Source organism: Pelophylax lessonae, assembly GCF_965119305.1.
Source record: "Pelophylax lessonae genome assembly, chromosome: 7".
Taxonomy (NCBI): Eukaryota; Metazoa; Chordata; class Amphibia; order Anura; family Ranidae; genus Pelophylax; species Pelophylax lessonae.
This window is the reverse complement of record NC_138774.1, coordinates 213,620,135-213,645,774: the sequence shown is the minus strand read 5'-3', so window position 1 is coordinate 213,645,774 and position 25,640 is coordinate 213,620,135. Positions and strand designations below refer to the sequence as shown.

Sequence of the window (25,640 nt, the reverse complement as noted above, 5' to 3'; positions counted from 1 at the left end):
GAGATCTGGGGTCAAAAAGACCTCAGATCGCACATCTATTTCTAAAAGCAAAAAAAAAAAATAAATAAAAAAAAAGTTGCTTTTTTTTAGCAAGAAAAAAAAAAAAGAGGCCTTTAAGGCTGTTGGGCGGAAGTGACTTCTGATGTTGCTTCGGTCCTCCAAGGCCATAGAGTCGAGTGGGGGCCATCTTGCTCTCACTCGTCTTCCTGCCTGGGACTGCAACGGATCGCATTGTTTTACCCGCTATTGACAACTCCGGTAAGCGGGGAAAACAAGCGAGAAGCAGCGGGAGGGGGGTGGGCACCTCTCCCGTCGCCCATAAAAGTGATTCCGCAGCGAGTCCACAGCTGGGACCACTTTCAAGTGAAAGAGGACCACCAGCCGTGTAAGGAAATACCGTGCTTATGGCAGCTATCGGCTGCCATGACACCAGTATTTAACGTCAAAGTACCGACGTAAAACTGCGGCGGGCGGTCCGGAAGTGGTTAATAGAAAAAAATAAATAAAAATAAACTTTATAATCACTTTAATTCCAGCTTACCAATCATTCGATGTAGTGGCTGCATTCATTTTTTGAAGCCTTTTTCCCCCTCTGTTTTTTTACCATGGTAATCTGGCTAGTAACACCCCTCCTCTATTGTATTAGTCCACTCTGGATGAATGAGCACGGCAAGGTACAGTGGGTACGGAAAGTATTCAGACCCCCTTAAATTTTTCACTCTTTGTTATATTGCAGCCATTTGCTAAAATCATTTAAGTTCATTCTTCTTCCTCATGAATGTACACATAGCACCCCATACTGACAGAAAAACACAGAATTGTTGACCTTGTTGCAGATTTATTAAAAAAGAAAAACTGAAATATCACATGGTCCTAAGTATTCAGACCCTTTGCTGTGACACTCATATATGTAACTCAGGTGCTTTCCATTTCTTCTGATCATCCTTGAGATGGTTCTACACCTTCATTTGAGTCCAGCTGTGTTTGATTATACTGATTGGACTTGATTAGGAAAGCCACACACCTGTCTATATAAGACCTTCCAGATCACAATGCATGTCAGAGCAAATGAGAATCATGAGGTCAAAGGAACTGCCTGAAGAGCTCAGAGACAGAATTGTGGCAAGGCACAGATCTGGCCAAGGTTACAAAAAGATTTCTGCTGCACTTAAGGTTCCTAAGAGCACAGTGGCCTCCATAATCCTCAAATGGAAGACGTTTGGGACGACCAGAACCCTTCCTAGAGCTGGCCGTCCGGCCAAACTGAGCTATCGGGGGAGAAGAGCCTTGGTGAGAGAGGTAAAGAAGAACCCAAAGATCACTGTGGCTGAGCTCCAGAGATGCAGTCAGGAGATGGGAGAAAGTTGTAGAAAGTCAACCATCACTGCAGCCCTCCACCAGTCGGGGCTTTATGGCAGAGTGGCCCGACGGAAGCCTCTCCTCAGTGTAAGACACATGAAAGCCCGCATGGAGTTTGCTAAAAAACACCTGAAGGACTCCAAGATGGTGAGAAATAAGATTCTCTGGTCTGATGAGACCAAAGTAGAACTTTTTGGCCTTAATTCTAAGCGGTATGTGTGGAGAAAACCAGGCACTGCTCATCACCTGTCCAATACAGTCCCAACAGTGAAGCATGGTGGTGGCAGCATCATGCTGTGGGGGTGTTTTTCAGCAGCAGGGACAGGACGACTGGTTGCAATCGAGGGAAAGATGAATGCGGCCAAGTACAGGGATATCCTGGACAAAAACCTTCTCCAGAGTGCTCTGGACCTCAGACTGGGCTGAAGGTTTACCTTCCAACAAGACAATGACCCTAAGCACACAGCTAAAATAACGAAGGAGTGGCTTCACAACAACTCCGTGACTGTTCTTGAATGGCCCAGCCAGAGCCCTGACTTAAACCCAATTGAGCATCTCTGTAGAGACCTAAAAATGGCTGTCCACCAACGTTTACCATCCAACCTGACAGAACTGGAGAGGATCTGCAAGGAGGAATGGCAGAGGATCCCCAAATCCAGGTGTGAAAGACTTGTTGCATCTTTCCCAAAAAGACTCCTGGCTGTATTAGATCAAAAGGGGGCTTCTACTAAATACTGAGCAAAGGGTCTGAATACTTAGGACCATGTGATATTTCAGTTTTTCTTTTTTAATTAATTTGCAACAATGTCAACAATTCTGTGTTTTTCTGTCAGTATGGGGTGCTATGTGTACATTCATGAGGAAGAAGAATGAACTTAAATGATTTTAGCAAATGGCTGCAATATAACAAAGAGTGAAAAATTTAAGGGGGTCTGAATACTTTCCGTACCCACTGTAAATTTGGACAACCGCTTGTCCAAGATTGTCAGTCTGGGGGGGAGGGCATTGCTAGAAATACTAGCAGGTTTAAATACAGTAACAAATTGATGCTGAACTCAGCTCACAATTTATAATCAGTCACAGCAAACATTTTTTTTTTTTACCTTTTGGGATAAAGGTTTTACCTGAATAAACACGGATTATTTTAAGCACCCTGCCAGTGTTAAATGGTCTGTCTCATCCTTGTAACTGCCAAAGAGCTTTTCTGTTGAAAAACAGACTTACTAGCTGGATCACAGGAAAATCAAAGAAAGAAAGCCAACACAGCTATGAATTGGTAAGCTGCAATATAATAAAGGTTTGCTTTTGGTTTTAAAGCGGAACTAAATCCTTCTTTCCATATCAGTCAGGGAGGCTTCTACCTTAGCCTCTGTTTTATCTGCAATGGGCAAATGGCACTGCCTCGAAGGAAGCTCTCATGGAGAATCTTATTATGTGATGTCTATGTAGATCTCAATTCTCGAGCATGTGTTAGAGAATTTTCTTTTCTGGGAGAAAGGCTATTGCTTGGGATGTGTCCAGGACCTAACCCAAGTATTCCAGGTAAAGGGAAGGTTGGAGGGCAGATTTGTTGAAATTGACCACCCAGCAGGAGGCCTGGAGCATCTGAATTGAGAGGAGTATTTCAGAAGACGGTTGTCTAGATCATTGTTTCTCAACCTTTGTTCAGTCAAGGCACCCTTTAAAACGATTGACAATCTCAAGCCACCCAATAAAAGGTAAAAAAAAACTAAATAAATAGTTTTACATAAGGGGCGCCTACAAATGTATTACACTCAACAGTAGAGGGGATATATTCTTACAAAGCAATATACCTTTGCCACTAGTATTCTATTCTTTCCATACTCCCTCAATATCTCTCTCTCATTGAGCTATCATGAGCCCAGTGCTGATCAAGTGGGCCAGGGAAGCAGCAAACAAGGACACCCTCATCATTGGTTGCTAGGATGCCAGCAGCCAGCCTGCACATTGCCCAAGGTTGTGAGGCTGCACAATGAAAACCTAAGGCTTTGTGTACCATAAAAGGCAAGTTTGATGACAGTTTTTGGACATTTTTTAGGTATTCTATCAAGACACCCCTGAAGAGCCCAGAGTCACCCTGGTTGAAAAACGCTGGCCTACATGGCCTGTGACTTGGGTGTCCGAGTTCTGACAAGGGCAAGCAGTGGTGGACCTTTGTGAAACACTCTGGGAGCAGAGGTTAGACCGAAGGGCAAAGCGACAAGCTGGATGGGATGGTCTGCCACTGCAAAGCATAGAAAAAGTGAGGTGGGTAAATGGGAACAAGCATATAGGCATCTTGGATATCCACAGATGCCATGTATTCCCCTCGTCTCAGAGAGATATACTGACCTTGCAGACTCCATGTGAAATTTGGGAATTTGAAGGAACCTGTTGAGGGATTTTAAGTCCAGAATAGGAAGAATACCCCCCAGTGGGCTTTGGTACAATAAACGGGTTTGAGACAAATTCTTTGAACCTATCTTTTGTAGCTGTACTTGCACAACTCCCTGGACAAAAGATGGTTCAAAGCATTTTGAACATCTAACTGGCCTTGGGCAGTTTTTGGTTTATTCTAAGCAATCAGTGAGGGGGGGTATAGCGTTTTAACTCTATTTTGTACCCCTTTGAAACCACCAACTGAACCACAGATCTTGGTCCCAGAGAGAGAGCCAAATGGTAAAGATGTCCCCCTACTCTTAGGAGTGAGAGTCACCCTTCATTGTGAAGAGGGCTTTGTGAAAGGCTTGGTGGCCTTTTGTGGGCCAAGGCTTGTGCTGAAAGGTTTAGGTTAGGTTTTGAAGTTAAAGCCTGGTTAGGGCAGATAGATGCTAAGAAGGATTTTCTGCTGTGGACGTAAAAAACCCACTTGTGACCTCTTTGATAAATTGGTCAAGTGCCTCAACATAACAGAGGCCCTCCTTGGAAAGGCATACACGGGAGGAACTTTTGAAGGCAGCTTCAGCTGTCTATGCTTTCAGCCATAAGATTCTGCACATGGGAATGGACATTAAAGCCATTCTGTAAATTTGTCTCATGACGTGTTTTAGAGCACCATTATTCGTCTGTGTCCTCTAGGACCGACATATTGGAATTTGACTCAGGTTGAGAAATGCAGTAGGAGAAAGGGGCATGATATTTTTGATTTTAGAGCCCTGGAAAAAGATGGCTGTACTATGTCCATAATTTGTTCACAGAAATATAGTGAATCCGGAAAGTATTCACAGCGCTTCACTTTTTTCACATTTTGTTATGTTACATTCCAAAATGGATTAAAATAAATTTTTTCCTCAAAATTCTACAAACAATACCCCAGAACGACAATGTGAAAGAAGTTTGTTTGAAATTTTTGCAAATTTATTAAAAAAAAAAAAAATCACATGTATATACTTAGTCACAGCCTTTACCATGACACTCAAAATTCAGCTCAGGAGCATCCTGTTTCCACTGATCATCCTTAAGATGTTTCTACAACTTGATTGGAGTACACCTATAGTAAATTCAGCTAATTGGACATGATTTGGAAAAGCACACCTGTCTATATAAAGTCTCACAGTTAAGAGTGCATGTCAGAGCACAAACCAAGCCATGAAGTGTAAGGAATTGTCTGCAGACCACAGAGACAGGATTGTATCAATTTTCGGCAGCACTGAAGGTCCCAATGAGCACATCATTGGTAAATGGAAGAAGTTTGGAACCACTAGGACTCTTCCTTGAGTGAGCTGCCTGGCCAAACGGAGCAATCGGGGGAGAAGGGCCTTAGTCAGGGAGGTGACCAAAGGACCTGATGGTCACTCAGACAGAGCTCCAGAGTTTCTCTGTGGAGAGAGGAGAACCTTCCAGAAGAGTAACCATCTCTTCAGCACTCCACCAATCAGGCCTGTATGGTAGAGTGGCAAGACGGAAGCCACTCCTCAGTAAAAGGCACATGACAGCCCTCCTGGAGTTTGCCAAAAGGCACCATAAGGACTCTCAGACCATGAGAAACAAAATTCTCTGGTCTGATGAAACAAAAATTGAACACTTTGGCATGAAAGGCAAGCATCATGTCTGGAGGAAACCAGGCACCACTCATCACCTGGCCAATACATCCCCACAGCGAAGCATCATGCTGTGGGGATGATTTTCAGCGGCAGGAACTGGGAGACTAGTCAGGATCGAGAAAAAGATGAATGCAGCAATGTACAGAGACATCCTTGATGAAAACCTGCTTCAGAGCACTGTGGACCTCATACTGGGGCGAAGCTTCATCTTCCAACAGTTCAACGATCCTAAGCACACAGTCAACATAACAAAGGAGTGGCTACGGGACAACTCTGTGAATGTCCTTGAATGGCCCAGCCAGAGCCTAGACTTCTCTGGGGAGACCTGAAAAATGGCTGTGCATCGACACTCCCCATCCAATGATGGAGCTGGAGAAGTCCTGCAAAGAAGAATGGGAGAAACTGCCCAAAAATAGGTGTGCCAAGCTTGTAGCATTATACTCAAACAGACTTAAGGCTGCAATTGGTGCCAAAGGTGCTTCACCAAAGTATTGAGGAAAGGCTGAAAATACTTATATACGTGGGATTTTCTCTTTTAAATAAATTTGCAAAAAAACAAACTTCTTTCACGTGGTCATTATGGGGTATTGTTTGTAGAATTTTGAGGAAAATAATGAATTTAATCAATTTTGGAATAAGACAGTAACAACAAAATGTGGAAAAAGTTAAGCACTGTGAATACTTCCTGGATGCACTGTATACAACACAGAAGCAGAAAAGTCTGCTTTAGATTTAATAGGCCACTTGGTGGGTGCCTGAAAGCTGGAATCTGATGGTAAGGCTGGTGTTAGAGCTGGCTCTTGTTATGGTACAAGGGACACACGGTCACTCTGAGGTTGAGTGATGTGCTAGTGGACTCCCATTTGCCTGGTCTCCACCATTGCTAAAAGTGAGGGTATTTCCCTGTGGAGTACTCACAGAATAAAATGCAGAGTATAGGGTAAGCCTGTCCGTAAGGAGTATGCAGCAACCCAGGTGTAGACATCCTGTAACAAATGCTTGTGGCAAAAGGATGGGAGGAAGCAACCAAGTACCTTATAAGTGTTCCAGGAGGAAAAGTCCAAAGTGTGCGACTAGCGGTGTGATGCAACACCTGGTCATCCACATGAGACTAAGCTCTGAATGGTTGAGCTTTAACGCCCATTTTGAAAAGTTTACACTGACATGAATACATTCCAAACATAGCCCCGTTATTATAGTAACTGTAAGATACAGGGGGATCAAATCTTACCAGCCTACGACACTGGACTGTTTATAAAGTCCAGCCTTTGCCCATCGCGGTGGGCATACCCCCAAAGGGCTCTTCAGGCTCTGGGTTCCAGAGCGATGGACCACTGCCCTGGACTTGTACAACACCCTGCAGCTAACAACGCATTGCATCAAGTGCCAAGACTCACACAGGATCCAGTGGCCCAAAGCAACATTATAGGCATGGCTCCAAGGGATTTACCAACGTTGTGCCAATCTAGATACACAGCGTCTTTGTTGGCCATAGAAAACGGAGTTTGATTGAAAAATGTAAAGATAAAAGAAAAAAATATTGAAATAGTTAAGCTAAGGGTGATTTTCACCATGAAAGAGAAAGGGTTCATCACCTTCAGACACTAGTACAAAATCAAGGACTCACTAAGTGGTGTGGGATTATATGGGAGGCACCAAGGAAACATGCCCTCTAAAGCTTTGTCACCCGAATCATCTGAATATTTTAGCGTAAAACCACTGTTCGCCATAGCTGATCCTAGCATGGATGTAATACATGTGAAAGCCTCAGTCAATGCTGCTCCTCTGGCCATGCCCCCCTGACATATTTCGGCCCACCCACCAGGACTTATTCATAGGGGTAGGGAGTAAGAGCAGAATGACAGAATTTATACATCGTCGGATGTGAAGGAGTGACACATGTGCATGTGATTGCAATGAGAAATTAGTTGAAAAAGTGTGAGAAATAAAGCAAATCTGTCTCTAGAGTGAATGCAGACAGTGTTGTTGCAGGAATCCCTCCTGCCAAGAAGACCTTAATTATTTCTAGCGGCTTTACCAGCCACAAGCGATAATTGCAAGTAAAACCTGGCAGACTGGTTGCACCCAGGTTGATCGATCAACTAACTTGGTACATTCAGCCTGCCCATACATGGTTCAAATCTTGGTCAGTTCCTGCTAAACCGGCTGCGATTAGAACCGTGTATGTCCTCCTTAAGGCACACGTCATAGGGGGCATGTAATATGTTAGCATTCCCAACAGGTGCTTGTGCTGCTTGCTATGACCTGTACGGTGATTGGCTGAAGGAGGGGTGTGATAATGAGCATAAATTCACCACCCGCACCTTTATACCCCTTACAGACCACAGCAGTTTTAACATTTCGGCTATGGGACTGCTGATTCGTAATAAATGTGTCATTATTTAAGATAATATGAAATGTCATCATTTAGGATAATAAATATATATTTCAATTTGTTTAGGGACATTTTTATTGATGATTAGGGTAAAAGAAGTACAGCCAAAGCTTGTTTGGCTGTACTTCTCCTGTGGATCACAGTTCGTACTGCACCCCTGTGACCCGTTTTCAGCAGACAGTGGGCCGAAGTCACAGAGACGATCCAGGCTTGGGCAAGATTGCGACAATGAAGTCGGGATCCGCCCACATGCCTCGACTCGCACCCAGCTCAGCCTCTCAGTGAGCAGCTGCTCCCACCCCCTCCACAGCCCAGCGTTATAGTGAGTGAGGGGGGGGGGGGGGTTTAGAGCAGACAGCGGTGACTGACAGTCACTACTCAGGGAGCTCTGAGAACTGAACGATCGGCGGTGTTTGTTCGCTCAGCTCTCAGTCTTAGAGGCAGTGCGGGACAGATGCAGCATCCACCTAGGTAAGTAGGATTCTGCAAAAATAAAAGAAAAAAAACTCATACTTCTCTTTTAGCTAAAGGATAGTAAGGGTTTAAAGAGGAACATATACTATATTGTCAAAAGTATTGGGACACCTGCCTTTACACGCACATAATCTTAGTCTGTAGGGTTCAATATTGAGTTGGCCCACCCTTTGCAGCTATAACAGCTTCAACTCTTCTGGGAAGGCTGTCCACAAGGTTTAGGAGTGTCTATGGCAATGTTTGACCATTCTTCCAGAAGAGCATTTGTGAGGTCAGGCACTGATGTTGGAGAGAAGGTCTGGCTCACAGTCTCTGCTCTAATTCATTCCAACAGTGTTCTATCAGGTTGAGGTCAGGACTCTGTGCAGGCCATTCAAGTTCCCCCACCCCAAACTCACTCATCCATGTCTTTATGGACCTTGCTTTGTGCACTGGTGCACAGTCATGTTGGAACAGGAAGGGCCCTCCCAAAACTGTTCCCACAAAGTTGGGAGCATGAAATTCTCCAAAATGTCTTGGTATGCTGATGCCTTAAGAGTTCCCTTCATTGGAACGAAGGGGCCAAGCCCAACCTCTGAAAAACAACCCCACACCATAATCCCCCCCCCTCCACCAAATGATTTGGACCAGTGCACAAAGCAAGGTCCATAAAGACATGGATGAGTGAGTTTGGGGTGGAGGAACTTGACTGACCTGCACAGAGTCCTGACCTCAACCTGATAGAACACCGTTGGGATAAATTAGAGCAGAGACTGCGAGCCATGACTTCTCGTCCACATCAGTACCTAACTTCACAAATGGGCTTCTGGAAGAATGGTCAAACATTCCCATAGACACACTCCTAAACCTTGTGGACAGCCTTCCCAGAAGAGTTGAAGCTGTTATAGCTGAAAAGGGTGGGCCAACTCAATATTGAACCCTACAGAATAAGACTGGGATACCATTAAAGTTCATGTGTGTGTGAAGGCAGGCGTCCTGATACGTATGAAAATATAGTGTACTTTGTTTTAAAAATTTTACACCTTTTATTTTTCTTTAGGCCTGGGTTCACACTACTGGGATGCGGGAACCAATGCGGTTTTAGCGGGTTCCCACATAGCATCTCCCCTGCAGGCAGTTCACACTGCCCTGTAAGAATCGCTGCGGGTACATGGGTGAACACCCATGCGATCCTATTCCAGTGCAAAGAGAAATAAAAAGGTTCCTGCAGCATTTTCATGCAAATACAATGCGAGTTCAGCCATATGAAATGTATGGCTGGATTGCGTTGCACAGGCATCACATGTGATCTGCACAGCAATGCGGTGCGACTCACATGCAATGTCTGTGCTCGCAATAGTGTGAACCCAGGCTTATTGATAGGGTTGTTTTAACTGACATTATATGCAAATGTCACCCCTGTGATCTGCCTACTGTACGATTAAAAGAACTTAAATACAAAGTAACAATATTTAACAATTACAGTATCTCACAAAAGTGAGTACACCCCTCACATTTTTGTAAATATATTTTATTATATCTTTTCATGTGACAACACTGAAGAAATGACACTTTGCTACAATGTAAAGTAGTGAGTGTACAGCTTGTATAACAGTGTAAATTTGCTGTCCTCTCAAAATAACAACACACAGCCATTAATGTCTAAACCGCTGGCAACAAAAGTGAGTACACCCCTAAGTGAAAATGTCCAAATTGGGCCCAAAGTGTCAATATTTTGTGTGGCCACCATTATTTTCCAGCACTGCCTTAACCCTCTTGGACATGGAGTTCACCAGAGCTTCACAGGTTGCCACTGGAGTCCTCTTCCACTCCTCCTTGATAACATCACAGAGCTGGTGGATGTTAGAGACCTTGCGCTCCTCCACCTTCTGTTTGAGGATGCCCCACAGATGCTCAATAGGGTTTAGGTCTGGAGACATGCTTGGCCAGTCCATCACCTTTACCCTCAGCGTCTTTAGCAAGGCAGTGGTCGTCTTGGAGGTGTGTTTGGGGTCATTCTCATGTTGGAATACTGCCCTGCAGCTCAGTCTCCAAAAGGAGGGGATCATGCTCTGCTTCAGTATGTCACAGTACATGTTGGCATTCATGGTTCCCTCAATGAACTGTAGCTCCCCAGTGCCGGCAGCACTCATGCAGCCCCAGACCATGACACTCCCACCACCATGCTTGACTGTAGGCAAGACACACTTGTCTTTGTACTCCTCACCTGGTTGCCGCCACACACGCTTGACACCATCTGAACCAAATAAGTTTATCTTGGTCTCATCAGACCACAGGACATGGTTCCAGTAATCCATGTCCTTAGTCTGCTTGTCTTCAGCAAACTGTTTGCGGGCTTTTTTGTACATCATCTTTAGAAGAGGCTTCCTTCTGGGACAACAGCCATGCATACCAATTTGATGCAGTGTGCGGCGTATGGTCTGAGCACTGACATGCTGATCTCCCACCCCTTCAACCTCTGCAGCAATGCTGGCAGCACTCATACGTCTATTTCCCAAAGACAACCTCTGGATATGACGCTGAACACGTGCACTCAACTTCTTTGGTTGACCATGGCGAGGCCTGTTCTGAGTGCAACCTGTCCTGTTAAACTGCTGCAGCTCAGTTTCAGGGTCTTGGCAATCTTCTTATAGCCTAGGCCATCTTTATGTAGAGCAACAATTCTTTTTTTCAGATCCTCAGAGTTCTTTGCCATGAGGGGCCATGTTGAACTTCCAGTGACCAGTATGAGGGAGTGAGAGTGATAACACCAAATTTAACCCCTCTTCTCCCCTTTTACACCTGAGACCTTGTAACACTAAAGAGTCACATGACACCGGGGAGGGAAAATGGCTAAATGGGCCCAATTTGGACATTTTCACTTAGGGGTGTACTCACTTTTGTTGCCAGCAGTTTAGACATGAATGGCTGTGTTGAGTTATTTTGCGGGGACAGCAAATTTACACTGTTATACAAGCTGTACACTCATTACTTTACATTGTAGCAAAGTGTAATTTCTTCAGTTTTGTCACATGAAAAGTTATTATAAAATATTTATGCAAATGTGAGGGGTGTACTCACTTTTGTGAGATACTGTATATTACAATGTTTTTCTCATTGTTCAGCACACTGTTCAGAATCTTTAGTTTACAGAGCAAATCCTAGCTATTACTTTGACAGATGGTATTTGCACTAATAGAAGCTGGGCAGGCAACAGCACTGTTACACGGTGTGGACATTTTTGTAGCACACTCAATACAGTAGACTAGTTCTCACAGTGGTACTATAAAGGCAGCTATCAGCTGTTTCAAAAGCAATCTTATCTGTAAGCATGAAACATTAGCTGTGCTAGTAACAAGAGAAGACAGAGTACCTATCTGATGGGGTGAGTAGGTGAGACAGCCTGTGGTGAAGATGAGGTATTTCTTGTTCCCTTCAAGGTTTTGAGGACTGTTGGGCCTCCATGTCCGGTATTTTGCATACAGCTGGGCTACTTTGGTCTCCAACTGATCCCTGGTCATCGGAGGTGGAAGTGGCTGCTGATTTTGGGCATCGATGTCCACAAACATTTGAAGGGCTGCTGCAATCTGAGCATCTTCTCCAACAATATTCCTTCCTTCCCCATCTTCCTCACCATCCTCCTCTTCTTCCTCATCCAAACTGTCATTCTCCTGTGGTCTGGCAGGGCCCTGTATTGTTTCATCAGCCTTCTCCCCGGCCTCCACAAGGAGTTCTGGAGAGTCCGCCACCATTACCATACGGATGGAGCTGGCGTTCAGGTTCTGTATTTTGTAAAGTCTCTTTACCACATTAAGGTTTTCTGATTCAACGTCCTAAGAAGGAGGAGACATGTTGCAATTAAAATGGAATTAAATTAAAATTAGTAATTTGATGCTTTAGTATCCACCAAAAGGAATAGAGAAATGTAGAGTGCAAAAACTTACCAGTTGCTGCAACAATGCAGGAATTTGAACTCCCTCCACAGACATTGGTGCCATAGTCTCTCTGGTACAAGGATTTATGGGGACCGATGTAGGGCAACTAGGGGCTCTGGTGCCCTGCTGAATTAATTCCCCTAGGATCACTCCTATTCATTGGCATAAAAGTCACGTAACTCATACCTTTGCTTTGATAATGTGACTGGGCAAGGAAGGGAGCTTGCATTCCCAATATTACAGCTAATAGTATATTTTATTATTTTTACTAAGCCAAACAGTAGCTATAATTTGATGTTTAAAAAGGTGAAGATTTCATAGCTGTATCTGTCATTAAATGTCTGCATATTTTGAGTTTAAATCTAAGAATAAATGGTGCCCCCATTTTGCTAAGGCAGAAACAAAGCTGCCAATGACAACCAATATGCTGTTAGCTTTCATTTTCTGTACTTGGTAGATCATTTAATCCGAATGGTTTTCCAACAATGTGTGAAATAAAGTGTTTTTTGATCTAGAAAACAGACATCAGCTACAATTTTCTGACAAACTACAAAATGTAAGAATCTTATTAGTTGATACCAGTTATATGTAGATTTATCTGTCGCTCACCTGGAAGGCCTTGTTAAGCCAGAGGACGGAGCAGGAGGTGATGCGACCCATGCGATGAAGATTCCCAGAGATAAGGTGGGTGTTATTAAGCCAGCAGCCGAACACATCATATGGTTTATTCCTTACCCGAGACAAAAGGTTGAACCCATCTACAAGGAAAGAGGGAAAAGAATGAAGGAGAAGAGGGAAAAGAATAAAGGAGAACAGAGAGAAGAGGGAAAGAACAAAAGTTAAGAGAGTTGGGGAGAAGAGACGAAGGGGAGAGAGAGGACAGCAGGAAAACAGGAGGGAAAGGTTAGATAGAGATGTACATTGACTTCTGCCAACTATGTACAGGTGTTTACACATTCATAAGAAAATATATTGTACAGTGGGTACGGAAAGTATTCAGACCCCCTTAAATTTTTCACTCTTTGTTATATTGCAGCCATTTGCTAAAATCATTTAAGTTCATTCTTCTTCCTCATGAATGTACACATAGCACCCCATACTGACAGAAAAACACAGAATTGTTGACATTGTTGCAGATTTATTAAAAAAGAAAAACTGAAATATCACATGGTCCTAAGTATTCAGACCCTTTGCTCAGTATTTAGTAGAAGCCCCCTTTTGATCTAATACAGCCAGGAGTCTTTTTGGGAAAGATGCAACAAGTCTTTCACACCTGGATTTGGGGATCCTCTGCCATTCCTCCTTGCAGATCCTCTCCAGTTCTGTCAGGTTGGATGGTAAACGTTGGTGGACAGCCATTTTTAGGTCTCTCCAGAGATGCTCAATTGGGTTTAAGTCAGGGCTCTGGCTGGGCCATTCAAGAACAGTCACGGAGTTGTTGTGAAGCCACTCCTTCGTTATTTTAGCTGTGTGCTTAGGGTCATTGTCTTGTTGGAAGGTAAACCTTCGGCCCGGTCTGAGGTCCAGAGCACTCTGGAGAAGGTTTTTGTCCAGGATATCCCTGTACTTGGCCGCATTCATCTTTCCCTCGATTGCAACCAGTCGTCCTGTCCCTGCAGCTGAAAAACACCCCACAGCATGATGCTGCCACCACCATGCTTCACTGTTGGGACTGTATTGGACAGGTGATGAGCAGTGCCTGGTTTTCTCCACACATACCGCTTAGAATTAAGGCAAAAAAGTTATATTTTGGTCTCATCAGACCAGAGAATCTTATTTCTCACCATCTTGGAGTCCTTCAGGTGTTTTTTAGCAAACTCCATGCAGGCTTTCATGTGTCTTACACTGAGGAGAGGCTTCCGTCGGGCCACTCTGCCATAAAGCCCCGACTGGTGGAGGGCTGCAGTGATGGTTGACTTTCTACAACTTTCTCCCATCTCCTGACTGCATCTCTGGAGCTCAGCCACAGTGATCTTTGGGTTCTTCTTTACCTCTCTCACCAAGGCTCTTCTCCCCCGATAGCTCAGTTTGGCCGGACGGCCAGCTCTAGGAAGGGTTCTGGTCGTCCCAAACATCTTCCATTTGAGGATTATGGAGGCCACTGTGCTCTTAGGAACCTTAAGTGCAGCAGAAATCTTTTTGTAACCTTGGCCAGATCTGTGCCTTGCCACAATTCTGTCTCTGACCTCTTCAGGCAGTTCCTTTGACCTCATGATTCTCATTTGCTCTGACATGCATTGTGATCTGGAAGGTCTTATATAGACAGGTGTGTGGCTTTCCTAATCAAGTCCAATCAGTATAATCAAACACAGCTGGACTCAAATGAAGGTGTAGAACCATCTCAAGGATGATCAGAAGAAATGGAAAGCACCTGAGTTAAATATATGAGTGTCACAGCAAAGGGTCTGAATACTTAGGACCATGTGATATTTCAGTTTTTCTTTTTTAATAAATCTGCAACAATGTCAACAATTCTGTGTTTTTCTGTCAGTATGGGGTGCTATGTGTACATTCATGAGGAAGAAGAATGAACTTAAATGATTTTAGCAAATGGCTGCAATATAACAAAGAGTGAAAAATTTAAGGGGGTCTGAATACTTTCCGTACCCACTGTATGTGCAAAATAATTAAGATTCCATCACCTTACCAATACTGAAGACGGCAATTTCCCCTGCAGAGGAGTTATGGGGTCCCACAAAAACCCCAGACACCAGAAGGAGTGTGTCATCATAATTAAATTGGGAGAACTGTGTGTAGCTCCAGTGATGGGGTCTCATGTTAGCACTGTGCAGGAGAGTAAAAGGGTGTTTGGTGTTCCAGATCTACAGAGATAGGACAAAAGACAAATAAATAGGAAGGTCCAACATGCCCTGTACACTTACAACAGCACACAAGATGGCATCATCTATGCTAACCTTGACTGTACAGTCCTTAGAACAAGAGGCACACAAGTCCCCAGCATGTGAGAAGCTGATGTGTAGGACCTGGTCTGTGTGTTCTCGGAGTCTCTGGACCTCCACACATGGAACCGTGTCACGAAGACGCTGGAACTCTGCATACCAAGAGTCTGTGCCTGTCACAGGTAGCAAAAAGAATATATTATATACAACATAACAATGCTAATTAATTGGATTGTAAAAAGCAGTGTTACTGCTCCTCCTTTTATACCTCAATCTCAGCCCATGGCCGCCGTGAAATTTGTTACGTGGAATGTCCGCGGGCTCAGGGACAAGTTGAAACAGTCCGCTATTTTTATATGCCTTAAATCTTATAGGGCTGATGTGGTGGTATTGGGGGAGACACATGCCTCAGACCATCTCCAGCACACCCTGAAACGGCCATGGATTGGTTGGGCTTACCACTCCATTTATAGCACCCATTCAAAAGGTGTCTCTTTTATCATTGCCAAGAACGTACAGTTGTCAATTATTTCTGTGTACACGGACCCCCATGGTAGGTTTGTTATTCTACACTTGATGTTGTATACTAAACCTTATTTGATCCTGGCCTGCTATATACCACCTCCTCCTCCTAGTTCTGAAGTTGTCTCTGAGGGTGTCTCCTTCATGGCCCAGCACCCCACGGTACCTGCCATTTGGCTCGGGGATTTTAACATGGTTTTGAACCCGTCCCTAGACCGCATGCATTCTATCACCTGCCCTTCCATGCCCAACTCCACCAGACTTAGTCGAATCCTTAGAGACTTTGCACTTCCAGACACCTGGCGCTATCAACACCCCGACACTAGAGCCTACTCCTGTTTTTCTGCATCACACTCTACTATGTCAAGGATAGACTTCATACTGGTCTCTGACTGTTTACTACCCCTGTTAAAGGGCACGGGTTTTGAGCCCAGGTCCCTGTCAGACCATGCCCCCTGCTGGCCGACATTGTCCATATCCCTTCAGGTCGTGCCTTGTCCGTGGCAACTCCACTCTTTCTAGCTTCAGGCTCTAGCAAAACAAGAGGACTTGCCCTGTGAGTGGCAATTCTTTTTCACCACGAACAGAGACTCCGTAACTGCAGCTACGATCTGGGAAACGTTTAAATTACACGTTCGCTCTATTCTGACCCAACGCATCAACCGACTGAAATCGATGTCCCGATCTATCCTTCAACAAGCCGTTGACCAGCTGGCATCGTTCACCGCTATCTACCTCTCTGCACTTAGATCCCACTCTCGCATTGTTGACCAACTCCATTACGAAAAAGCCAGACAGAAGCTTTTCTTCTGTAAACAATGGGTATTTGAACAGGGTGAAAGGGCGGGCAAGCTTATTGCTTACGTAGCTAATCAGGACTTTAGGCCACCAGTCATGGTGACATTGACTGACACCAATGGTGTGGATGTTACCGACCCTCCACTCGTCGCTGCTCACTTTCGCTCCTTTTATGCTGCACTTTATACTTCCCAAAAGTCTACCAGTGTATTAGAAACCCAGACTTTCCTGCAACTTATACCTTTTCCACAATTGTCCGACTCCCAGAGAGCTGCACTTGATGCCCCACTTTTCGCAGACGAAATTGCTTCTGCGATTGCCTCCCTTGCCCCAGCCAAGGCTCCTGGCTCTGACGGCATACCATTAGATTTCTATGCGTACTATACCGACATGCTGACCCCTGAATTACTCTCGCTCTACAACCATGCCTACGACGTGAACTCGCTTCCTGACTCCATGCGCGAGGCCACGATTATTGGCATTCCTAAGCCCGACAAGGACCCCCATTACCCCGAATCGTATCGCCCCATTTCCCTCTTACAGGCGGGTATCAAGGTCTTAGCGAAAGTTCTGGCGTCAAGCCTTAACAAGGCAATTCTATCCCTTATCCACACAGACCAAACTGGCTTCATGCCGGGGAAAAACACGGCCATGAACATACGGAGGCTTTATCTGAACATTCAGGCAAGCCATGAGCAAGTGGGCACTAGGGCTGTGTTTGCTTTGGATGGCGCCAAGGCCTTTGATTCGGTGGAATGGGAATATCTTTGGGAATGCCTGGAGGGATTTGGTTTTGGACCGTCATTTATCAAATGGGTTAAACTATTGTATCATCTCCCAGTGGCTAAGGTGGCGGTGAATGGGTGGTTGTCGGACCCCTTCTCCTCAGGCCGTGGCACCCAGCAGGGCTGCCCCCTCTTCTGAATACTATATGCTCTAGCTGTCGAACCCCTAGCCATTGCCCTCAGGATGCACCCTGGCAATCGAGGCTTAAGTCTGGGACCCATCACAGATACAGTTGGGCTATACACAGATGATATGCTGCTGTATTTTGCGGATACCGGACCCTCCCTGCAAAACGCACTGCACACCATAGAAGACTTTGGCCGACACACTGGCTTGTGTATTAACTGGACTAAATCACAGATTTTGCCCTTGGATTCATTTCCCCTTGCAGTGCACTCGGCTTCCCTTCCCCTAACAAGAGTATCCAGGATTAAGTACCTGGGAATATTTGTTACCAACACACCCAAAGACTATATCCTTGATAATATCGAACCTCTAATCATAACTGTCAAGCAACGCACACAAACCTGGGCTCGCCTTCCTTTAGGAGTAATGGGTAGAGTAAACCTCATGAAAATTATACTGCTACCCAAAATTCTGTACATGCTCTGGCATGCTCCGACCCTGATACCCCTCAAATACTTTAAAGTTATTGATGCCATTCTTAATTCATTTATCTGGGGCACAAGCAGACACAAAGTTATCATGGCCCGTACTTAAGAATCCGACCACATGAGGGGGCGTGGCTTTGCCTGACCTTCACTCATACTACCTAGCGTCCCAACTTTGTTATTTCTTTACTTCTGTACTTCCGAGTCTCTTCAATACCAAACCTTGGTCTGCCGGAGCACAGATATCGCAACCCACACCCCAGTACAAATACTCCTTCGTGGACGTGCACCACTGTCCTTACCTCCCTCCCGACACTCCATGCTCTTCCACCACTGTTGTGTTTGGGAGCTGACCCTTCAAAAGCTAGACCTTACACATATACACACCCATACTCCTCTATGGCATAATCCATACCTCCGGGAGTTGGCCGCAATGCCTGGAGCTGACCTGTGGGCGAGACGTGGCGTTCTATACCTGTCCCAAGTTATGTGTACTACTGGGGTGCGATCGTTTCAATCCCTGAAAGACAAATTTGACCTCCCGACCTTTATGCTTTTCAGATACATCCAACTGAGGCATGCACTACAAGCTCAATTCCCAGATCGGATTCCTACTCTATCTAGACCGTCCATCCTGGACATCATTCTTGGGGATAACCCGACCAAGTTAATATCTGCCCATTACCTTGAACTGCGCACCAAGACCATCAACACTAAATTTGAAATAATAATGATTACCCACCAAGAGCACTGGAATTCTGAGTTAGGTGTCTGCCTGTGACTAAATTTGCCTAAAGCATCTTGTATGTTATAAACTTGGCTAGCCATTAAACAGCAGTTGCTAATCTGTTGGGAAAAGCCACCCAAATAAAAAAAAAAAAAACATATCCTTAGTAATATAAAAAGAAAAAAAAAAATCGAACTTTTGTTTGGGCACTGTGGGAACAGAAACAGTGGCACAAGTAGCACATGGGGGGCCAGAAACAGAGGCATATATTCTGGTCCCCCAGTTGGTTAAATGAACATAGGACACAGCGCTTGCCACTAAATACTCTGCCTCTGCTGTGACAGCTTTCACTTCTTCCCCACCACAATTCCCAACACTCCCAATCTTCTCTTATGCCTCCAGCCTCAGCGCTCTCCCTCTGCATTCCAATTCATACAAGCTCAAGCTGCCCAGCAGTCTTCACCAAAATCATACACTGCTGCCCCACTCTCCTCCCCCTCCCACCAGATGCCACTGCCACCCACTCCTCACTCATCCATTCAAGGCTGTGGTCGCCTGCTCTTCACCCCTCCATTTAACACTGTTATAACCCACTCACCCCCCCCCCCCCCCCCACACACACACACAACTTTTGTATCCACCACTCTTTACCAGTCCATCCAATGCTGCGGTCACTCTGTTACTTCCCTATCTGACACTACAGTCTCTCATCCCTCCCCCCCATCCAACACTACACTCCTCACCTCTCCATCCAATGTGCCTGCCACCTGCTCTTACTCCCTGATTCAATGCTACAGTCCCAGGCTCCTCAAGCCTATAATGCTGGGGTCCCCCCACATCCTCCTCTACATCCCTTAGCCAACACTGCTGCCCTTTGCTGCTCAAACTTCCCTAAATCCAATGCTGTGGTCACCTGTTCCTCATTCCACATCCAAGCTGTAGTGACTGGCTTCTTCTCTCCATCCCAAGCTGCAGTTCTGCCCTTCACAACCCTCTCACCTGACCCTACTGTCCCCTGCTGCTCACCTCTCCATCCCACATATCTGTCCCCTACTCCTCATCCCTCCTTCCCATGCTACAAGCCCTTGCCTCAGCTCAACCCCACACCCTTCATCAGAGCACTGCTTTCACACCCATTTTCCCCTTGATTTCTATACTTCCTGCTACACATTCCATGTCATGGCCCTGCACCCCCCCCCCCACCTTACCTCTTGTTCACTCTTGTCACATCACTTTTCTGCCAACGTCTCACCCCAAAGTCACATCACGTCCTCCTATTCACTTCACACCCCTGGGTCACAGTGGATTTCTGCTATCCACCCCATTCCCTTTCTGCCAGCACCTGTCTGGCTTCCCTGCCATCCACCTCACACCCCCCCCCCCCCAATACCACACCACAAGGCATGAAACGAATCCCCTGGTCACAATGCCTCTCTCAGACCCCATCCCATTGTCCCTCATCTCCCCCTCCCATGCTGCTTCCTCGACCTCTTTGCATCTCCGTTTACTGTCCTTCGCAATATACTCTGCTCCACAAACCTTCCCATTCGGGAATGGGCACACTTGTTCTAGTGTTAATAAAACTTTATTACAAAAACTCATGGGGCCCGTATGTCCAACATTCACTTCTGTAGGTACTGTATATAATAAATCCGTATAACCTCTCCATCAGTGGAATTATCTAGATCAGTTCTCATAAAATCCCCAAAGTTTTTATAAGAAGTTACTTAAGCTCCAATACACTAAAACAATGTTAACAATTTACCAATTAAAGGTATTAAAGTGGAGCTAAAGTCCCGCTGTAAAAAAACTGCGAGCAGCCAGGCTTTTATTGCGGAAGAGACTCGTCTGCCCCTACCTGCCTGCTTGCCATCTCCTCTGGCATTCCCTGCTCAGATTACAGTACCGGGCTGGTCTCGGAGTGCCAGGATGACCATCACCATGCACCGGCCAATGAAGAGGCCCGAAGACCGGCACTCAAGAAGATGCCGGCGTCAGTGCAGAACCATTAGACAGGTAAGGGGTAAGGAGACTTTAGTTCCGCTTTACTAACTACTTACAGGCATCCTGGTTTCCTACTGACACATGAACTTGTATATACAGTTGTTAGGTTATTTAAAGTGATATTAAATCCAAAACCAAAAATGTAATTTATTGCAGCTTACTAATCATTACATATGGTGGCTGCAATCATTTTTTTTTAGGCTCTTTCCCTCTGTCTTCACCTGGTGATCTTGCCAGTAATGCATCTCCTGTATTAGAGTGCCCCCTATGGGAACCAGTAGAGTGGATCTTGTGCCAATCTTGCTTCCCACTATTTTTCCAACCCTCTGTCCATGAATCCCCCCCCCCCCCCCCCCCCCCGCTATGCTGCATATAATGCTAAGGATCCCAGTGTAAAGCCCATCCATGGATCTGACCTGGGTAGCGGTGGATGAGCCTCTGTACATGGTAGTGTCTGTAGAAGAGTTCCTTCCAAAGGAAGTCGTCACGGGACACGGCATACCAGCGCCTGCACACCAGCCCGGCAGAGAGCAGATCCGCGGGCTCCAAGCTCAGGAATATCTGGTAGAGGATGCTGTCAGGGAGGAAGGAGGGACCAGCGACCTCCATTGTGTCATTCTGTCTTTCTTGTTGGGCCTAAAACAGCTAAAAACAAATAAAATAACAAAAAGTGAGATTAGAAAGATATTATGGTGCATTAGATCATTTTTTTGGTGCTTGAGCTTTGTGTTTAGCTTAGGGGTGGTGCTGTAGCTCAGAGAAGTGTATTTAAAATATCAGGAAACGTGCTTTCTCTAAACACAGCAACGGGTTCACATTAGTCCCCCATCCCTCTCCAGCAACATACATCCCTTTCCTTCGCTACCTCCACCACTCCATTCAGCTGCCCTGCATGGAGAACCATGCGACTCACTCCTGGGTCCCAGGGGGCAACTCCTAACATACACAGCTGAATGGAGATGGGGAATATCTTCTGCTATAGTGGGGGAAAGCACGTGACCAAAAACTGAGAAAAGCATACTGAGGGGAGGAGATGAGAGGGCAGGGAATAGGGAGCCCAATGAGCACAGCAAGCAGTGGATGATCTCAGTGGATGATCTCAGGGGATGACCTCATCAGCTCTATGATATGTGATGGGAAATACTCCTCCACACATTCAGATCAATGAGCCAACAAGGTGCTTGTCATTGGTACACAGGTACACTTCTGTGTGGAAAAAGCTTTATGGGCTCTTACACTGAACTGGCTCAGCCTTTCCTTCACCAAGGTGCAGTGTACAGCCTGGGTGTGATCTGGTGGGGGGGGGATTACATAAGGATCTCAGAAAGTACTATTTACAATAAACTGGATATTTCCTTATGAATAAACAAACGGACTGAAGGCCATAACAAAACATTATAACATGTTCATGTTCTTTACACTTTCGTTTTACATTTTGAAGTGTGCCCACCAATCAGTGTATGCTGTGCCCACCAATCAGTGTCAAGTGTATGCTGTGCCCACCAATTAGTGTCAAGTGTATGCCATGCCCACCAATCAGTGTATGATGTGCCCACCAATCAGTGTCAGTGTATGCTGTGCCCACCAATCAGTGTATGCTGTGCCCACCAATCAGTGTCAGTGTATGCCATGCCCACCAATCAGTGTATGATGTGCCCACCAATTATTGTCAGTGTACGCCGTGCCCACCAATCAGTGTATGCTGTGCCCACCAATGAGTGTCAGTGTATGCTGTGCCCACCAATGAGTGTCAGTGTATGCTGTGCCCACCAGTGTCAGTGTATGCTGTGCCCACCAGTGTCAGTGTATGCCGTACCCAGCAATCAGTGTATGCTGTGCCCACCAATCGGTGTATGCTGTGCCCACCAATCGGTGTCAGTGTATGCCGTGCCCACCAGTCTGTGTATGCTGTGCCCACCAATCAGTGTATGCCGTGCCCACCAATCAGTGTATGCTGTGCCCACCAATCAGTGTATGCTGTGCCCACCAGTGTCAGTGTATGCCGTGCCCACCAATCAGTATCAGTGTATGCCGTGCCCACCAATCAGTGTATGCTGTGCCCACCAATCAGTGTCAGTGTATGCCGTGCCCACCAATCAGTGTATGTTGTGCCCACCAATCAGTGTCAGTGTATGCTGTGCCCACCAATCAGTGTATGCTGTGCCCACCAATCAGTGTCAGTGTATGCCATGCCCACCAGTGTATGCTGTGCCCACCAATCAGTGTATGCTGTGCTCACCAATCAGTGTCAGTGTATGCTGTGCCCACCAATCAGTGTCAAGTGTATGCTGTGCCCACCAATCAGTGTCAGTGTATACTGTGCCCACCAGTCAGTGTATGCTGTGTCCACCAATCAGTGTCATGTGTATGCTGTGCCCACCAATCAGTATCAAGTGTATGATGTACGCACTGATTTGCTCCAGTGTATACAGTGGACACCGATTTGGATCAGTGTATTCTGTGCACACCAACCACTTGACATTACGTGGTGCATATAGTAAAGTGTACACAGTCCGTGTTTATTGTGGAGTCAGTTATAATGTGAAGGGTTGGTGTACACTGTACAGAGTTATATTGTGTAACGTCAGTGAATATAGTCAGATAAAGTGTCAGTGTACAGTGGAGAGGTCAGTGTATGTAAAGTAGTCGTGTCAGTGTTCAGTAATCATGTCAGTGTATGTACAGTGGTGGAGACAGTGGAGGTGTGTCAGTGTACTGTAGTTGTGCCAGTATACAGCAGAGGAGGTGTCAGTGTATGTACAGTAGATGTGTGTCAGTGTACGGAGGTGTCAGTGTATGTACAGTGGAGGTGCGTCAGTGTACAGTGATGGTGTCAGTGTAAGTACAGTAATTGTGTCAGTATACAGTGATGGTGTCAGTGTACAGTGGAGGTGTGTCAATGTATGTACAGTGGTGATCAGTGTATGTAAAGTGGTGGTGTCAGTGTACAGTGGTGGTGTCAGTGTACAGTGATGGTGTCAGTGTATGTACAGTGGAGGTGTCAGTATACAGTGATGGTGTCAGTGTATGTACAGTGGAGGTGTCAGTATACAGTGATGTGTCAGTGTACAGTGGAGGTGTGTCAATGTATGTACAGTGGTGATCAGTGTATGTACAGTGGAGGTGTCAGTATACAGTGATGGTGTCAGTGTACAGTGGTGGTGTGAGTGTATGTATAGTGATGGTGTCAGTGTATAGTGGTGGTGTCAGTGTATGTACAGTGATGGTGTCAGTGTACAGTGCAGGTGTCAGTGTACAGTGATGGTGTCAGTGTATGTACAGTGGAGGTGTCAGTATACAGTGATGGTGTCAGTGTACAGTGGTGGTGTCAGTGTATGTACAGTGATGGTGTCAGTGTACAGTGCAGGTGTCAGTGTACAGTGATGGTGTCAGTGTATGTACAGTGGAGGTGTCAGTATACAGTGATGGTGTCAGTGTACAGTGGTGGTGTCAGTATACAGTGATGGTGTCAGTGTATGTATAGTGATGGTGTCAGTGTACAGTGGAGGTGTCAGTGTATGTATAGTGATGGTGTCAGTATACAGTGGTGGTGTCAGTGTATGTATAGTGATGGTGTCAGTGTACAGTGCAGGTGTCAGTGTACAGTGCAGGTGTCAGTGTACAGTGCAGGTGTCAGTGTACAGTGATGGTGTCAGTGTACAGTGCAGGTGTCAGTGTACAGTGGTGGTGTCAGTGTATGTATAGAGATGGTGTCAGTGTATGTACAGTGATGGTGTCAGTGTACAGTGGAGATGTGTCAATGTATGTACAGTGGTGATCAGTGTATGTACAGTGATGGTGTCAGTGAACAGTGGAGGTGTCAGTGTATGTACAGTGGAGATGTCAGTATACAGTGGAGGTGTTAGTGTACAGTGATGGTGTCAGTGTATGTACAGTGGAGATGTCAGTGTATGTACAGTGGAGATGTCAGTGTACACACAGGGAATAGTACCCCTCCCCCCCCGGTGTATTGGACTGTCATGTCTTTGCCATTCACCGCTCCCGTCCCGGTAATTCTGGGACCTCCAGTACCGCACTCAGCTCTCACCTCCACTTCCGGATCGTCCCACCTCTCCCTCTCTATGACCCCGGCCGCTCTGCCCCGCCCTCTCTCTATGGTTGCAGTCCCCTCTCTGTGAAGGGGGGTGGGGAGTCGTACGATGACAAATATAGACACGGAGCCGAGTGCTGGCCGTGCGCCATACAGAGCTCAGCACAGCTAATTTCTGTACGCTGCTGCCACCTACAGGGAGAGAGGCGGTGCTGCATCGATACTCAGGATTTAGTGCTTTGGGCTATACAGTATTTAGTGTATTTACTGACATGTGCCTGCTGTACAATGTATTTGTATGAGAAAGTCTCCTGTTCTCTTTGTACTGCTTCCTTTATGTGAAATCCCTGTTGTTCCTGCCAGTCCCTCTGCTTTTCAAATAAAAACTGAACACTAAGCATGAGAGCACACCATGGTCAGTTCTCTAGATTGCTCTCCTCCAATGATCAGAGTTGTCCTGACACGCCCCCCTCCACAGCCATTCACAGGGTAGCTGAGGGAGCATGAAGGAACATGGGAGCATAGAGGAGTATGGGAGCATGAAGGAGTAGGGGAGCATAAAGGAGAATGGAAGCATGGAGGAGTACAAAAGCATAAAGGAGTACAGGAGCATGAAGGAGTATGGAAGCATAAGGGAGCATGAAGGAAAATGAAAGCATAAAGGAGTATTGGAGCATGAAGGAGTATGGGAGCATAAAGGAGTAAGGTGGCATAAAGAAGCATTAGACAGTAAAGGCGCACGGGAGCATAATGGGGAATGGGAGCATGGAGGAGTATGGGAGCATAAAGGAGAATGGGAGTAAGGAGGAGTACAGGAGCATGAAGGAGTACGGGGGCATAAAGGAATATGAGAGCATGAAGGATTATTATAGCATGAAGAAGTACAGGAGTATGCGAGCATTAAAAAGAATGGGAGCATGGAGGAGTACGAGAGCATAAGAGCATAAAGGAGCATAGGAGCATACAAGAGTACGGGAGCATAAAGGACAATGGGAGCATAAAGGACAATGGGAGCATGGAGGAGTATGGGAGCATGAAGGAGAATGGGAGCATGAA

At 45.7% G+C, this 25,640-nt stretch overlaps 1 protein-coding gene across 2 annotated transcripts in view; it reads right to left on the bottom strand.

Moving 5' to 3' along the window:
• FBXW5 (F-box and WD repeat domain containing 5) overlaps positions 1–24,610 on the bottom strand; it is a 37,734-nt gene extending 13,124 nt beyond the window's left edge. Inside the window, exons 1-6 of one of the 2 annotated variants that reach the window (XM_082264028.1) lie at positions 24,582–24,610; positions 20,950–21,178; positions 15,101–15,258; positions 14,833–15,007; positions 12,795–12,943; positions 11,624–12,083 (exon numbers count right to left, since the gene is read on the bottom strand). In XM_082264028.1, coding sequence (XP_082120154.1) covers positions 11,624–12,083; positions 12,795–12,943; positions 14,833–15,007; positions 15,101–15,258; positions 20,950–21,142 — 1,135 coding nt within the window. In that variant the 5' untranslated portion in view covers positions 21,143–21,178; positions 24,582–24,610. The remainder of the gene's footprint in view (positions 1–11,623; positions 12,084–12,794; positions 12,944–14,832; positions 15,008–15,100; positions 15,259–20,949; positions 21,179–24,581) is intronic. The other variant, XM_082264029.1, reaches the window with a different exon arrangement.
• Positions 24,611–25,640: the final 1,030 nt, after the last annotated feature.